The following is an 18,456-nucleotide window of genomic DNA, read 5'->3' on the forward strand; positions in this document are numbered from 1 at the left end:
GCCAAATTAAGACTCCAAATCCCCCCCAGAGTGGATTAAAACATCCCCAACAGTACATAAGGGTTAAGAACATTTATTATGTTTCCCTGGACCACAAATCCAGTGATTTAAGGGTTCTTTTTTATGTTAGATTTATACGTCATCATGAAAAATAAATAATTATCAAAACATTCAGAAAATCAGCTTTAAATATGTCAGAAATAAGTTTTTGGCAATGCATATTAGTAAAATTACATTTGGATATTTTTAGAGTAGGAAATTCTCTACATTTTTTCATGAAACATGAGCTAAATCGGGGTGCCCAAACTTTTGCTTATGAAGAGGCAAAAGCCAAACTTGATTGAGGGTGGTGGGCCGAAGGTAAATATACTGTACCATCAAAACTGCAATGGTATTAATGTTTAAAAATAAATAGAAGTACTTTAATCCTATTAATAATTATACGTTTTTAACATTTAATAATGAACTTCTTACAATAAAAACACAATGGTGTTCAATGCTGAATACACGAGTCAAGCTGCATCGCCTTGCGCATTGTCCTCTATCTTTGAGTGACATATTTACATTTTTCAAAATCTTAACATTTCATTGAAACATTTCATTTCAGTTGGCTTTTTTGTAGCTCAACAATTAAACAAACAAACAAAAGGTTATGTTAAATTAGAAATGACGATCTCTGTTAATTATTCTAAATCTCTGCTCAGAGTGGATGGTGGGCCAAATGAAAGGTTACCGTGGGCGAACTTTGGCCTGCGGGCCCTACTTTGGGCATCTCTGATCTTAATATTGTTATGATTTTTGGCATAAAGGAAAAATTGATCGTTTTGACTTTAATACATTTACAATGTATATTTTTGGCTATTCCTACAAATATTCCTGTGCAACTTTATACTTGTGCTCCAGGATTTCAAGAAAAGCCTAAATAAATATAAAATTACCCATTTGTATTTTTAAAACAAGTAAAGGTCTAAAATAATGCTTATTTAAAATATATACATATCAGAAATTCACATCTGCTATAAAAAGCTATTTTTATTATTTATAGTATTATTAATATAATGTAATGTTATAAAATGTATAATATGTAATTATTATTTGGCTCAAGTAACACTTTGATTTACTCTGTAACATGATTAAAAAAAAAAAAACAGTAAGAATATACAAAAACCTCTTTATCAATATTGATAAATAATTTTTTGTATATCAAGTCTTAATTAAGTTTTTTTCAGGGTTTTACAATAAATCAAACCCCAATATCCAAAACTTACCCCAGACCAGTTTAGGGAAAATTAAATAATAATCCTTATTAAAAATAAATAAATAATAAAAGAAATCTAATCAAACACCAATTCACATTCCACAACTTCTGACTTCCAAAGCTTCTTCAATCTCCATTTTTTTTTCCCCCCACAAAATTCTAAAACACCTCGCACATATCACAAAATTCAGAGGATTTTTTCCTTATTATATATGTGAGCTTTTCAAGAGCCAAACATGTTAGAAGTCCAATGGAGGGGCAACATGTTTTCAACCTAAAGAAAAACAACGCCTTGCTTGTATTAAACATAAATCAATCAATTTTCTTTCTTTAGTAGACAGAGCACAACTGTCTTCGTACATATTCAATATACATAATGCAGGAATTGAAATGGAAATGAATTGTGAAATATACTAGGTCACCTCCACTCAAAATATACCCTGTATCTCATTGCATTTAGAACAAAGATCAGGGACTTTAGGGTTGAATTTATTTAATCTTACAGGAGTAATACATGTTCTCATTACCCAATTATACTGTAGCAATTTCAGTCGGAAGTTTAATGTTTTTGTTTGTGCATTCAGACATATTATAACCAGTTCTCTACTGGAATATCCATTTTTGTATCTTGGCTCCATGCTAGTCTTTTATTTTGAGAGTTTTCTTTATGATTTTCTCCTAATATATGTTATATAATTGTGTAATTCGTCATCTTGTTCTGTAAAAGTTTCCAATACCGACCTTTGGGGGAGCTGTGTTGAATTTTTTTAATGTGTAAAGATAAAAACTCAGTTGTAAATATTTTAAAAAGCTACATGATTTTTAAATGACATTAATATATTGTCTTCATACAAATCTTTTAATCTTATTATGCCCTTATTCATCCATAGTTTACACCCCATATCGCTTTTAGCAGGACTGAAATTAATATTATAGCCCTAAATAGGGGAAAAGCTAGAAAGTAGATGAATAATTTTTTTAATTATTAGTAAATACCAAAACAAACCAGGCAGACTGTTGAAAGAGAAACGAAACCATAATTAACAAAAAACTAAATTAGGCTGTTTTTATTCAGGAAAATGTGCATTCAGAAATATAATTCAACCAAATAATGATCAAACTAATACGTAAATGTAGGACAAAAATATACATACAGTCCCTGTCAAACAAGAACACCAAATGCCAGACGTCAATCTGGAATAGCAGGAGGCCAGTCGATGTCTACAGACTGAAACACAGACAGAAAACAGGGATTTTAGACATTTTGAGAGAGATTTCTGTCATGCGACCAAACTAAAACCTACAATTAAATACCAAAACGAAACAGCTAACCAAACCAGTCATGCGACCAAATAAAAGAGCAACCTAACATGATCAAAATAATGTTGTTTTTATCAGGAAATCTGCTTTAAGTCGATGTCTACAGACTGAAATACACAGAAAAGAGGAATATAAAACATTTTATAAAGATTTCTATCATGCAACCAAAATAAATAAATACCAAAACAATCCAGCTAAACGGTTAAAATGTACACATAACACTACAAAAAGCAATTAAGATGTTTCAAGGAAAATTCATTTAGTCGATGTCTACAAACTGAAATACACAGAAAAGAGGAATACTAGGCATTCAATAGAGATTTACAAAGAGATTTCCATCATGAAAACGAAATAAAAATTATCAACTTTTTTTTTAAAGATTTATTTTTGGCCTTTTTGCCTTTATCAAGTTGATAGGGCAGTATTTGAGACAGGAAGTGAAGTCGGAGAGAAAGAGGGGGTAGGGGTGGGAAATGTGCTTGAGCCAGGATTCAAACTCGGGACGCCCTGAAGTGCTACTGCACCATATGTCAGTGTGCTAACCACTAGGCTATTGCGCTGACTCCAAAAAATTATCAACTTTTATTATTATTATTATTATTATTAATAATAAGGAAAATTCAGAGTCGAAACATTCCAACAGGAAAGAGAAACATTTAATAGAGATTTATAAAGACTTTTCTATCATGCAAATAAAATAGTAATAAAAAAGGCTGACCTCGACGTCGAGCTCCAGGATATCAGCCTCAGTGTTCATCAGATCGCAGAGGTTTGGTTTGGTCCGTCCGAAATCTCCATGAACAAACTCTTTGATGTACCTGAAGTGACACTCGTGAAGGAAAACATTGACTTTGTGTGAAAGATCCCTTGAAAATCATTCTCAGTAGCTCACAATCAGTACCACCAGTAGAATGAACAAAGTAATCATCAGGATTTTTAACGTTGATGAAAGAAATCTTTTGCGGTGATTCGATTCCCGGCTGGGTCAGTTAGCATTTCTGTATGGAGTTTGCATGATTTCCCTGTTGTTTGCGTGGGTTTTCTCCGGGTGCTCCGGTTTCCCCCACAGTCCAAACACATGCGCTACAGGTGAATTAAATAAACTAAATTGGCCGTGGTGTCTGAGTGTGTGTGTGTGTGTGTGAATGAATGTGTTTCCCAGTACTGGGTTACAGCTGGAAGGGCATTCACTGTGTAAAACAAATAGTTGGTGGTTCATTCCGCTGTGGCAACCTCTGAAATGGAGACTAAGCCAAAGGAAAATGAATGATTTGTTATGAATAGCTGAATTTTTAGCTTATTAACTGTAGTCATCAGTGTCAAGTGATCCTTCAGAGATCACTCTAATATCATCATCATTTGCTGCACCTCAACTCTCCTGTTTCCACCAAAACAGTTTGCCAGGAGCTCCACAGGGTCAAAATACATGGCCAGGCTGCTATAGCCAAACCTTTGGTCACTCATGCCAATGCCAAATGTCGATTTCAATGTTGCCAGCAGCGAAAATCTTGGGCTGTGTACGATGTGAAACATGTATTGTCCTCTGATGAGTCTACTCTCACTGTCTTTCCCATATCTGGGAGAGTTACGGTGTGGAGAAGCCCCAAAGAAGTTGATCACCCAGGCTGTTTCATGCCCAGAGTGAAGCATATAGGTAGATTATTGATGGTTTGGGCTCAATATCCTGGCGTTCCCTAAGCCCAATAACGTGTGCTAGACCGATGCGTCACTACCGAACCATTTTGGAGGACCATGTGCACCAAACATTGTATCCTGAATGTGGTGCCCTGTATCAGGATGGTAAAGCACCAGTACACACAGCAAGTCTGGTGACAGTGTTTGATGAACATAAAAAGTGAAGTTGAACATCTCCCATGGCCTGCACAGTCACCAGATCTTAATATTATTGAGCCACCACCAGCATCACGTAGTGACCTGGCCACTATTCTGCAAGAAGATTGCATCAAAATCCCTCTGGCCACTGTGCAGGACTTATGTCTGTCATTCCCAAGACCAATTGATGTTGTATTTGTCTCAAAAGGAGGCCCTACACCATACTGAAGAATTATTGTGATCTAAAACCAGGCAAAGAACATTACAATTGTAATTATATTTCACAATATTAGTTTTGCACAGCCGTGGTGATCATATAAAGACAACCTTTTGCCCCAAAACAGTCCTAGTTTTCGCAGTCATGTGGCTGATGCAGAGTATGAGCTGTAGAGTGTGTTGAGTAAGGATACGTCCCGGCCTGTGTGCGCAGCTTGAGCGTGAAGTGGTGTTTGTCCAGGTAAACGCTGCTCATGGAGTGAATGAGTCTCTGTCTGACCGCCAGCGGCCGCCGATGAAGCACTCGCAGGGGGGTTTTCTGAGCCACTTTCAGATCCTAAACACACACACACACACACACACACACACACACACACACACACACACACACACACACACACACACAATCATCAGCTCTTCTCCACTCAGAGTGACTCCGCTCACACAGAGATCAGAAAGCTCCTAAAACCTTGATGTTTTCCAGGAAGTGCAGGTCAGTGCTGTCAATGGTTTTCTCAGTCCAGATGAGGGCGCTGTAGGTCTTCGTCTTTTCCTCTTCACCCTCTTTCATGCGGCTTGTTGCTTCCCTGTAAGACAAAACCAGGCTTAAGTTGCACGGGGGCATATTTTCTGCAATAGACAAAAGTGATGCTAAATCTATTCAGTTCCAAATATTAGGCTAAAAATAGGCTAAAGAAACTAAAAATAGCTCTTTCGAGAAGCATTTATAAAATCTATGATTTTTTCTTTCGCACCTTTACTTATATTCATATACAAATGGGTAATCACTTAGGTTTTTCTTAAAGGATCTTGTCCTGGAGCACAAAACAGTCCTAAATTGCACTGGTATATCTGTAGGAATAGCCAGATCTTTCTTTTATGCCAAAAATCATTCGATTATTAAGTATTTTGTGAATTTTAGACTGTAAATATGTCAAAACTTAATTTTTAATAAGAAATATGCATTGCTAAAAACTTAATTTGTTACTTTAAATGTCTCAGTATTTTGATTTTGTTTTGTTTTTTAACCCTCAATCTTTTTTTTTCTGAATACTTTCCTGTGCTAACAAACCATATATCAATGGAAGGCTTAGTTATTCAGTTTTCATGTGATTTATAAATCTCTATTTTAAAAAAGGGACAATTATTACACTTATAGTTGTATATTCAACACACACCTGGAAACAATCTGTAGGTCTCGAACTCGGATTTTGTCAGAAGACTGGTTGATCGTCTGGTAGAGAATAGAAGCCAAAATTCACTTTAGATATTTTGTGGTTATAATATAATGAACATTATGCATCGTTATTCACAGATTTGATATACACTCACCGGCCACTTTATTAGGTACACCAGTCCAACTGCTCATTAATGCAAATTTCTAATCAGCCAATCACATGGCAGCAACTCAATGCATTTAGGCATGTAGACATGGTCAAGACGATCTGCTGCAGTTCAGACCGAGCATCAGAATGGGGAAGAAAGGGGATTTAAGTGACTTTGAATGTGGCATGGTTGTTGGTGCCAGACAGGCTGGCCTGAGTATTTCAGAAACTGCTGATCTACTGGGATTTTCACGCACAACCATCTCTAGGGTTTACAGACAATGGTCAGAAAAAGAGAAAATATCCAGTGAGCGGCAGTTCTGTGAGTGCAAATGCCTTGTTGATGCCAGAGGTCAGAGGAGAATGGCCAGACTGGTTCCAGCTTATAGAAAAGCAACAGTAACTCAAATAACCAATCGTTACAACTGAGGTATGCAGAAGAGCATCTCTGAACGTTAGATGTTAAAGTTTGAGGACAAACTTTATGGAGGCTTGAGGAAGCCTGCTAGTTTATTTAGTTTGAAAAAGTATCAAGTTGGCTAAAAAATAATATTTAAGATTCCTGCAGTTGACAATGTAATAGGCATGGGCCAGTATAAGATTCTGACGGTATGATAACCTTGGATAAAAATATCACGGTATTGTGCTCGCTGCTTTTAAATATATTCTTTTTAAATGTCTGGGTAAAAAACTACAACTGTTTTCCCCTTTGAAAACAATATATTTTATTTTTTGAAAGATTTATGATATTTTGAAGCAGTAAACACGTCAGGCTATATAACTCAAATGACTCATAGACTTCTGCTCTTCTTCATTTGTTTCAAAAACACAGATTTCTTTACAATTTAAAACAGAATCTTTGGATATTTTTTCTGCTGAAGACACTGTTGTCCTAAAAAATATATACATAAAAAAACAAAAAAATATATGTAAATAAAAAAAATCTTACTCATACCATAGGAACGGTATTACAGAAAAAGTTTTAAAACCGCGGTATACCTTGAAAAACGGTTATCATCCCATGCCTACCATGTTACCACTTTAAAGACTGAAGCAAGCCAGTAGAAACCTTTAAAGTTGATCCCTGTGCTTTGTATCAAAGGTTCAGGCTGGTGGTGGTGTAATGGTGTGGGGGATATTTTCTTGGCACACTTTGGGCCCATTAGTACCAATTGAGCATCGTGTCAACGCCACAGCCTACCTGAGTATTGTTGCTGACCATGTCCATCCCTTTATGACCACAGTGTACTCATCTTCTGATGGCTACTTCCAGCAGGATAACGCACCATGTCATAAAGTGTGAATCATCTCAGACTGGTTTCTTGAACATGACAATGAGTTCACTTTACTCAAATGGCCTCCACAGTCCCCAGAACTCAATCCAATAGAGCACCTTTGAGATGTGGTGGAACGGGAGATTCATATCATGGATGTGCAGCCGACAAATCTGCAGCAACTACATAATGCTATCATGTCAATATGGAGCAAAATCTCTGAGGAATATTTCCAGTACCTTGTTGCATCTATACCACTATGGGTTAAGGCAGTTCTGATGGCAAAAGGGGGTCCAAACCGGTACTGGTAAGGTGTACCTAATAAAGTAGCCGGTGAGAGTAAAGACAGCCAGACAGATGTGTTTGTACCTCCTGTATTTGCTTGATCTCGGTTCTGTTGAATTTTGCTCGGTGAGGGTTCAGTAGCTCCATAGCAAACGGACGACCTGAGAAACCAACAAAATAAGCGAGAACTCAAAATAAACTCAAAATTCCTAGAAAAAGTAAAATTCTGTGATGTAAACTCAAAATTATGAGATTTCTGAATGCCAAGATGGGAAAAATCATAAGATGTAAAGTCAGAATTCCAAGATGTAAACTTAAAATTCCTAAAAAAACACTCAAAATTCTGAGATTTCTTAATTCCAAGGTGGGAAAAGTTATGAGTTATAAACTCTAAATTCTGAGATATCAAGTCAGAATTTATTATAATGCAGTATTCAAAGATGTAAACTCAAAATTCCTAGAAAATTCTAAACTCTAAAGGGGTGGTGGGGGGGGGGGGGGTCATGAGATGTAAAATAAAATCAGAGGAAAAAAATTCCAAATTCGAGATGTAAATTCCGAATTTTTAGAAAAAGTCCATTTAGGTATGAAAACTGAGATGATGTAAACTTAAAATTCCAAGAAAAGGGTAAAACCAGAATTCCATGTTGAAAAAAAAATAGTGATGTAAACTCAGCATTCTGGGGAAAAACATTAACATCTTTGGAATTTAGACTATTTCCTCTGCAAAAAATGTGAGGTATAAACTTAAAAGTCTCAGGAAAGCTGTTCTGAATTGCCAGATACTCAAAATAAAGAAAGCAAAGCACAGTATCAGAGACAGTGAAAGCCATGATTTACCATTTCCCAGAGTCCTCACATCCACGTCCTCTCGTCCTGAAGATGAGAAGTTAAAACCTACACAGAAAAACAAATCCTTCATGTATGAAATCAATCTGACCGCAAGCTATATTGTTAGAAAACGACAAATACACCACCTACAGTTTGGGACCCAATTCTGCTGTAGGTTTTTACTCTTACCATCAGCTCTGAAGGAGGACAGAAGCGGAGCCGCGATCAGCTCCTCCACTGATCCATCCATCCGTCTCTCTCCGTCAATCACCCACGGCGTCTGCGGAAGCTCCCGAGAAAACTTATTATACCGACCTGAAGACATGCAGGTTTGTAGATTTACATATTTTCTGAGTTCACTTCTAACAACCCAGAAATTAGTTGTAGTACATAATTTCATGCAAGTTGTAGTATAATTTTACACAAGTTGTAGTATAATTTTACACAAGTTGTAGTATAATTTTACACAAGTTGTAGTATAATTTTACACAAGTTGTAGTATAATTTTACACAAGTTGTAGTATAATTTTACACAAGTTGTAGTATAATTTTACACAAGTTGTAGTATAATTTTACACAAGTTGTAGTATAATTTTACACAAGTTGTAGTATAATTTTACACAAGTTGTAGTATAATTTTACACAAGTTGTAGTATAATTTTACACAAGTTGTAGTATAATTTTACACAAGTTGTAGTATAATTTTACACAAGTTGTAGTATAATTTTACACAAGTTGTAGTATAATTTTACACAAGTTGTAGTATAATTTTACACAAGTTGTAGTATAATTTTACACAAGTTGTAGTATAATTTTACACAAGTTGTAGTATAATTTTACACAAGTTGTAGTATAATTTTACACAAGTTGTAGTATAATTTTACACAAGTTGTAGTATAATTTTACACAAGTTGTAGTATAATTTTACACAAGTTGTAGTATAATTTTACACAAGTTGTAGTATAATTTTACACAAGTTGTAGTATAATTTTACACAAGTTGTAGTATAATTTTACACAAGTTGTAGTATAATTTTACACAAGTTGTAGTATAATTTTACACAAGTTGTAGTATAATTTTACACAAGTTGTAGTATAATTTTACACAAGTTGTAGTATAATTTTACACAAGTTGTAGTATAATTTTACACAAGTTGTAGTATAATTTTACACAAGTTGTAGTATAATTTTACACAAGTTGTAGTATAATTTTACACAAGTTGTAGTATAATTTTACACAAGTTGTAGTATAATTTTACACAAGTTGTAGTATAATTTTACACAAGTTGTAGTATAATTTTACACAAGTTGTAGTATAATTTTACACAAGTTGTAGTATAATTTTACACAAGTTGTAGTATAATTTTACACAAGTTGTAGTATAATTTTACACAAGTTGTAGTATAATTTTACACAAGTTGTAGTATAATTTTACACAAGTTGTAGTATAATTTTACACAAGTTGTAGTATAATTTTACACAAGTTGTAGTATAATTTTACACAAGTTGTAGTATAATTTTACACAAGTTGTAGTATAATTTTACACAAGTTGTAGTATAATTTTACACAAGTTGTAGTATAATTTTACACAAGTTGTAGTATAATTTCATGCAAATTGTAGTATAATTTTGTCACTTGAATGTTTATGGGAATTGCAGTATAATTTTATGCATGTTGTAGAATAATTTAACAAAAGTTAGTTTAATTTTATGCAATCTGGTTAATTTTATGCATGTTGCAGTATAATTTAACATAAGTTGTATAATTTAATGCAAGTTGCAGTATAATTTAACATAAGTTGTATAATTTTATGCATGTTGCAGTATAATTTAACATAAGTTGTATAATTTTATGCATGTTGCAGTATAATTTAACATAAGTTGTATAATTTTATGCATGTTGCAGTATAATTTAACATAAGTTGTATAATTTTATGCATGTTGCAGTATAATTTAACATAAGTTGTATAATTTTATGCATGTTGCAGTATAATTTAACATAAGTTGTATAATTTTATGCATGTTGCAGTATAATTTAACATAAGTTGTATAATTTTATGCAAGTTGCAGTATCATTTTATGTCACTTGGAGAAAAATTTTATGCAAGTTGCAGTATAATTTTATGCAAATTGTAGTATAATTTAACATAAATTGTATAATTTTATGCAAGTTGCAGAACTTGGAGAATGTTTATGCAAATTGTTGTAGAATTTTACAAAAGTTACAGTTTAATTTTAGGCAATCTGGATAATTTTATGCAAATTGTAGTATAATTTAACATAAATTGTATAATTTTATGCATGTTGCAGTATAATTTAACATAAATTGTATAATTTTATGCATGTTGCAGTATAATTTTATGTAAATTGTTGTATAATTTTATCCACTTTGTGGTGCAATTTTATCCAACATGGAGAATGTTTATGCAAATTGCTGTAGAATTTTACAAAAGTTACAGTTTAATTTCATGCAATCTGGGTAATTTTATGCATGTTGCATTATAATTTCACAAATGGTGAAGTATAATTTTACACAATCTAGTTAATTATTTTATGCAAAGTGGAGTATAATTTATGCTCTCTGGGGAGTTGTTTTACGCAAGCTGCATTATAATTTCACAAATGTTGCAGTATAATTTTACACAATCTGGGTAATTATTTTATGCAAAGTGGAGTATAATTTATGCACTCTGGGGAGTAATTTTATGCAAGCTGCATTATAATTTCACAAATGTTGCAGTACAATTTTACACAATCTGGGTAATTATTTTATGCAAATTGAAGAATAATTTTTTTGCAAGTTGCACTATAAATTAACAAAACATTGCAGTATAATTATATGCAATCTTGTTAGTTATTTGATGCAGATTAAAGTATAATTTTATGCAATCTGGAGATTATTTTTATGCATGCAATCTGGGGAATAATTGTGTGCCCTTTGCAGTATGATTTTATTCAAATTGAAGAATAATTTTAATCAATTTGAGGAACAATTTTATGCAATTTGGGGGAGTAATGTATTCAAATTGTAGTATAATTTTATGCAAATTCTAGTATAATTGTATTCATGTTGTGGAAAAATTTGATCCAACTTGGAAAATAATTATGCAAATTGCTGCATAATTTTATTCAGCTTGAAGTATAATTTTATGCATGTAGCATTATTTAAAGTAGCATGTAGCATTTTACCCAATTTAGAGAATAATTATATGCAAATTATAGTATACGTTTATGCATTTTTAATTCTATGCATATTCTTTATTTTATGCATATTCTTTATTTTATGCACTTATGTATTCTGAGATCAGATGACAGCCATTGACTAATGATCTGGACGTACCTGCTATAAAGACAGACGTGTGCAGACATGTGGTGTCCAGCGACGAGCATCTGGAGTTTGGTTTCTTTGGTGGACATGGGTAATACCTGCACACACAGATATATATCAGACATTTCATGACAAAATCAAACCTGTGTTTTACATGAGCAGGAAAACAAAGAAAACCTCACCGGCTGAACGTCTCCTCAGAGATTTTGTCCAGCGCTTTGACCACCGCCATCCTAGTGAAGATGGACTGAGCCACAGAGAAGGTGAGGATTACCAATACAGGACTTATATGTGTGAAACACTCTTTTTTTAATATACAAAATGTGAAGACCAAAGATACAACAGAGGAAAAAATGTGGAAATCATACCGCTTTATTTTTGGTGGGTTTAAAACAGTCTGGACACGTGTTTGCTCTGCCCAAAGAAAAGCACAGCTGTGTTAATGAGGAAGTGACATCATGAAGGGAGACACTTTGCACCATAAAGGCAAGATATTTTTACATGTGTTCATCTGAAACAAACTTTATTTAAAGCAATTAATACATTTGGTTTGAGTAAAATTGACTTTTATTCTAGTAGTAAAATATTATCTGTGTTGTAATATAATTTTAATAAATTTTTGGAGCAATCGTTTGCACGTTGTACTATAATTGTGTGCACATAAAAGTATAATTTTCACAAATTTAAAGAAGAATTTTGCACATTAGAAGTTTACATCACTGACAACAATTTTACACATCTTGAAGAGTACATTTACAAGATCTGGGACATCATTTAATGCAGATTGTATTAATTTTATGATAATTATAACATAATTTGACTAAATCTGGCAAATAATTTTATGCATATTTTGGGATTATAATTTTATACAATTTTGGGAATAATTTGATGTAACCTGTAGTAAACTTTTACATGTAGTATAATTATAAGCAACTTAAAGTATTTTACCAACACTATTATAACTTATTATAACAGAAATATTACTTTTAGCATGTTTTAGAATTTTTCCATACATATATATATTTTCCATACATATATACATATATACATATATACATACATATATATATATATATATATATATATATATATATATATATATATATATATATATATATATATTGTGTGTATATATACACACAAGATTCATAAGTTCAGTATAGTGTATGCAAGTTGCAGTATAATTTTATGCAAATTTAAGTATACTTTTATGCAATTTGTGGGCTAATTATACGTAAAAATCACAGTATTTTGCAGTATAATTTGATGGTAATTGCATTTTAATTTTATTCAATCTAAAGGAATATTTTTATGCAAATTGCAGTGTGATTTTATGTAATCTGGGGGTTGATTTTTGTGCAAATTTAATTTAAGTATAATTTTATAATAATTGCAGTATAATTTTATGCAAGTTTCAGCAATATTTTACGCAAACTAGAGTATTCTTATTTGGGGGATAATATTTAGTAATTTGCAGTATAATTTGATGTAATCTGGGGGTTGATTTTTGTGCAAATTTAATTTAAGTATAATTTTATAATAATTGCAGTATAATTTAATGCAATTTGAGAACTTATTTTATGCAAGTTGCAGCAATATTTTATGCAAACTGAAGTATTCTTATTTGGGGATAATATTCAGTAATTTGCAGTATAATTTTATCATGATTGCACTATATTTTTATGCAGTCTGGTGAACCGTTTTATGCAAATTGCAGTATAATTGTGTGCAATCAAAGGGTGATTCTGTGCAAATTTCAGTATTATGCAGTATAATTTCATGCAATTTGAGAAATAATTTTATGCAAATTGCAGTATGATTAAATAATTGCATTATAATTTTTTTCAATCTGGGCAACCATTTGATACAATTTCCAGTATTATGCAGTATAATTTTGTAATAATTGGAGTATAATTTTATTCAAATTAAGAAATAATTTTATGCAAATTGCAGTATAATTTTATGCAATCTGGGGAATCATTTTATGCAAATTGCAGTATAATTTTATGCAATCTGGGGAATCATTTTATGCAAACTGAAGTATAATTTTATGCAAATTGAAGTATCATTTTAAGATAATTTTGTGCAGAATTCAAGATGCTAATTTCAGCATAATTTTATGCAATCTCGGGGATAATTTTTTAACATTTCAATATTCTAATATATATATATATAATTATAAGTATAAGTATAATTATGTAGGTTGCAGTATATTTTTATACAATCTGGGGGATCATTTTTGTGCCAATTTCTGTATTTTGCAGTATAATTTTATGCAATCTGAGGAACAAGTCTTTAGCAAATTGCAGCTTAATTGTATGCAAATTGCCATATGATTTTATGCAAATTGTAGTATAATCTTATGCAATCTGGGGTATAATTTTTGCAGAATACTCATGATAATTGCAGTTTCATTTGATGAAATCTGAGGTATAATTGTATGCAAGTTGCAGTTTTTTATGACAATTGCAGTACAAGTGTATGCAATCTGGGGGATAATGGTATGCAAATTGCAGTATAACATTATGAAAATGTCCATGTTGTAGTATCAAGCACCTGCAGTTTTAAGAAAAAGAGTAAAACAAACAATTTTCATTATTCAATTCTTATTACACTTACAAGAAATGACAGTCCTCATCTGTTTCTGTGTGTATAAATCCGACACTCACTTCACATGGGCTCTGCGGATCACAGGATGAAGAGATGATAAAAAATAATAGTGAATTATTCAGAGTAATCAGTGAAGAAGTAAACTCACGTTGGCCATAACAGAAGCTCCCAGTTCCTGAGCGATCTTTCCCTGTACCGCCCACTTAAACGCGTCCTTCACCTGAATCACATCGTCTTTGCCCAAACACATGCTCTTCTCCCTGAAACACAGCGTCATGTGACTTCAGATGGATTATACATTTACATATACTGCATATAAACTCTAAATTGATTTAATTAACAGAAATGATAATATATCATGATATATATCACTATCAGGATATGAAATTATTTATATTGTGATATGGGATTTTTTGTAACACCGCTCAGCCCTATGGGAAATGTATGCAGTGTACATACCTGACTTCCTTTTTCACATGCAGCCAACAGGAATGCTGTACAAACACACACACAAGCATGTTTGGACTGGATTTCTATGATTAAAATAGGTTATAAAAGCATCATCTGTGGCCGATAACACTGACCTCTCTGACGGAGAGCTGAGCGGGAAGAGAAACGGTCAAAACCAGACTCTCAAACTCAAACTGTTGTTCCTTTACCGCATCAGAAACCTGCATAATTAATGAAATTAGACATGAAATGGCGTGCGGATGGGAATTTCAATAGTTAAGAGACTCAATTTATTTGTATTTTATACTAAAATGTATACAAATTGAAATATTTGTATCTAATTAATACATTTTCTATTATTTTTATTTTTTAAGTGCTGTGTGAATTTGATTTATTGAAATATTTGTATTTAATTTATTAATTTGCTATTTTTTTATATTGTATGTGCTGTGATAAAAATATTTTTATTTTGGGGGATTTTTTCATATTTTTTATTTTTTTCAATTATTATTTAAAAATAAACAATTACAAATTAAATACAATTAACTGTAATAATCCGAATTACTACAATATTTATAATAGTTACTCATCTGCTGCTGGAACAATTTGTATTTTGTACTAAAATGAAAACCAATTTAAATATATGTATTTAATTGACATTCTATCATTACTAAAATTGTATTATTATTATTATTTATAATTTACATTATATTATTATTTTATTTAATTAATTATAAATGTGCTATTATTTTTATATTTTATGAGCTGTGGGAATTTGATTTATTGAAATATTTGTATTTAATTTATTAATTTGCTATTATTTTATATTTTATGTGCTGTGATAAAAATATTTTTATTTTTGGGGGATTTTTTCATATTTTTGAATTTTTTTCAATTATTATTTAAAAATAAACAATTACAAATTAAATACAATTTACTGTAATAATCTGAATTACTACAATATTTATAATAATTACTCATCTGCTGCTGGAACAATTTGTATTTTGTACTAAAATGAAAACAATATAAATATATTGATTTAATTGACATTTTATCATTATTAAAATTGTATTATTATTATTTATAATTTACATTATATTAATATTTTATTTAATTAATTATAAATTTGCTATTATTTTCTATTATTGTTATTGAGCTGTGTGAATTAATTTTATTTACTGAACAATGCTTTTTTGTATTTTAGCAATTTTAGAATGATTATTTTATAATAAACAATGACAATAAATTAAATACAACTTATTGTAATAATACCAGTTACTACAACAATTATAATAATTAGTCATCTGATGCTGGAACAATTTTCAAAATTATTCCTGGACACTTATTATTTGTTATTTTGTATTACTTAATTGGACTTATTTTATACTAGTTATAACAATCATAATAACATGCATCTACTAAATTAATAATTAATTAAAAAAAAAATTATTACAAAAAAAAAACATAATCATTATTATTATTATTATTATTATTATTATTATTATTATTATTAATATTATGCATCTGGAATTATTTTTTTTTTATTTGCATTTTATGTTATTATATTTATATGCATATTCTATATGTTATTTTATAGTCTGAACTCAAAAAGTGGGTGACAGTTAAAGGGTTAATTAATTATTGCAATAACAATATTAAAATCAAAGATTATAATATAATAAGATCTGTATTGTCATTGTACAGGAATTATTAAATTAAGTGCAAGAACTAGGTGTACAAATATGTGCAAACATTTAAAAAATTGCAATGTAATAAACACAAGACAAGGCATACCACGGTTAATGTCACTGAACAAAAATACAAAGGGGCTGAAATCAGCCTGTACCTGTTTGGCAAATGTTGGACTGCAGAAGTCCTGCAAAACTCCTAAACACACTGGACAAACATCTGCGTCCGGCTCAGTCTCTGGCATAACACAATCCTCTGTGTTTCTGTCCTCTATTCTCATGCGTTTGCTTGGTGGGTCGTCTGATTTCTCCTCACCAGAAGCATCATGGAATTGTGGGCTGTCTTCCTCACCGATGAAGGCCAGAAGCTCCTTCTGTATGTCCTGTAATCGTGAATCTTCATTAAAGGAACACTCCACTTTATTTGGGTTCATTTTACAGCTCCCCTAGAGTTAAACAGTTGAGTTTTACTATCCATTCAGGTGATCTCCGGGTCTGGCGGAAGCACTTTTAGCTTAGCTTAGCATAGATCATTGAATCGGATTAGACCATTAGCATCTCATTAAAAAAAAAAAAAAAAAGAGAGTTTTGATAATATAAACAGGGATAATATAAAGTCTGACACTTCTGTAGTCACATCTGCTATTAAGCAAATACAAAAAGTTGCTATTTTCTAGGCTGATATAGGAACTATAATCTCAGGTCCTCCAGGAACGTAGTTGAGAAACACTGGTTTAATACACACACACACACAAAATCAGCTGATAAACACACCTCATATGATCGTCTGTAAGCGGAGGAGGATCCCACACAGCAGAAGCGCAGCACACATCGCACACAGCAGCCGGCACACAGCAGCTTTCGGACCACCGGCCGGTCCTTCTCCTTCAGACACAGCATACTGATCAAAATAAAGAGAATAAAGGCAAAATATAGCAGTTAGCTAAATAATTATAGTGTTAGCTAAATAATTCTTATTGTATCTCATAATATTTACTGATATGATGACACAGATTTATTTGTTATATTATGCCAAATTTTACTGTAAAAACTATTGTACATGAATGTAGAAAAGTTAGTGAGGTAAAACTCGAAATTATTCATGCTCCTGTCAAATTCTGATTGCTTTATGCTTGCTATAATGGCTGAGCAGCTTTTTGCATGTCTCCACTGCCATTTTTGCCCATTCATTTTTACTGATAAGCTCTAACTATTTCAGAATGGGAGGGCCTCCTATCCATCACCCTGATATTTAGCTCTCTCCACAGATACTCAATTGGGTTTAAGTCAGGACTCTGGCCGGGCCACTGCAAAATGTTCATGTTTTTGTCTGCTAAAATCATCTGTTGGACAAAATATTACAGAAAAGCTTTTACAAATATTACAGCTTTTATAATAATTTGACTTATGTTTTGGTTGATTCTCCTGTGGTTTTACAGTAAAACAAATTTTGGAAAATGTAAATATTCATATCAAACATGAAAACATTATTTAGTGAATTTTTATAACTCATAATTTAAATTTATAAACTTTTTTTCTACTAAATTACATTTAATTAATCAAAAAACTACAATGAAGCTTAAAATGTGCATATTTCCCAACAGAATTTCGGAGTAACAAAAAAATCCCCATTATATAAGGACAAAAATATGGTTTCAACCGAATGTTTTTGAAAAGATCTCTATCTAGAGACACTAAGCTTACATCAGTTATATTACATAATTAGTGCATGACAAACACAACTAACTTTAATTAAATTAACATTTTCCAAACATCCCATTACCTTCACTGAATCGCTTCAAAATCTTCCTTCAGTCGCTGAACACCGGCCGCTCCACACGCCGCCAGAAACATTAGTCCACAAGCACAATTTAGAGTTTAGCGAGCTTTAAATTCAATCCAAGAGCATGGAAACGCATCATATATTCTAAATCACTCAACACCAATGTGTGTAACGCAGGCACTATAACACATTTATTCACCACAACCGTGATCGGCATGCGGCATGTTTTTCAGACACCCCCAAACGTCATCATCAC

At 31.9% G+C, this 18,456-nt stretch overlaps 1 protein-coding gene across 1 annotated transcript; it reads right to left on the reverse strand.

The window, feature by feature from the left end:
* Nucleotides 1–2,310: 2,310 nt before the first annotated feature.
* On the reverse strand, nucleotides 2,311–18,445 carry pus10 (pseudouridine synthase 10). Its single transcript, XM_056456447.1, has 18 exons — nucleotides 18,201–18,445; nucleotides 17,192–17,318; nucleotides 16,576–16,800; nucleotides 14,864–14,950; nucleotides 14,739–14,773; nucleotides 14,428–14,539; nucleotides 14,289–14,350; nucleotides 12,038–12,083; nucleotides 11,852–11,916; nucleotides 11,682–11,767; nucleotides 8,532–8,657; nucleotides 8,352–8,408; nucleotides 7,596–7,672; nucleotides 5,806–5,861; nucleotides 5,097–5,214; nucleotides 4,822–4,964; nucleotides 3,297–3,396; nucleotides 2,311–2,486 (listed from the first exon to the last, which is right to left on the reverse strand). The coding sequence occupies exons 2-18, from the start codon at nucleotides 17,315–17,317 to the stop codon at nucleotides 2,448–2,450; spliced, it is 1,560 nt and encodes a 519-aa protein (XP_056312422.1). The 5' UTR covers nucleotide 17,318; nucleotides 18,201–18,445; the 3' UTR covers nucleotides 2,311–2,447.
* Nucleotides 18,446–18,456: the final 11 nt, after the last annotated feature.

This window comes from Danio aesculapii, chromosome 1 (genome assembly GCF_903798145.1).
Source record: "Danio aesculapii chromosome 1, fDanAes4.1, whole genome shotgun sequence".
NCBI lineage: Eukaryota > Metazoa > Chordata > Actinopteri > Cypriniformes > Danionidae > Danio > Danio aesculapii.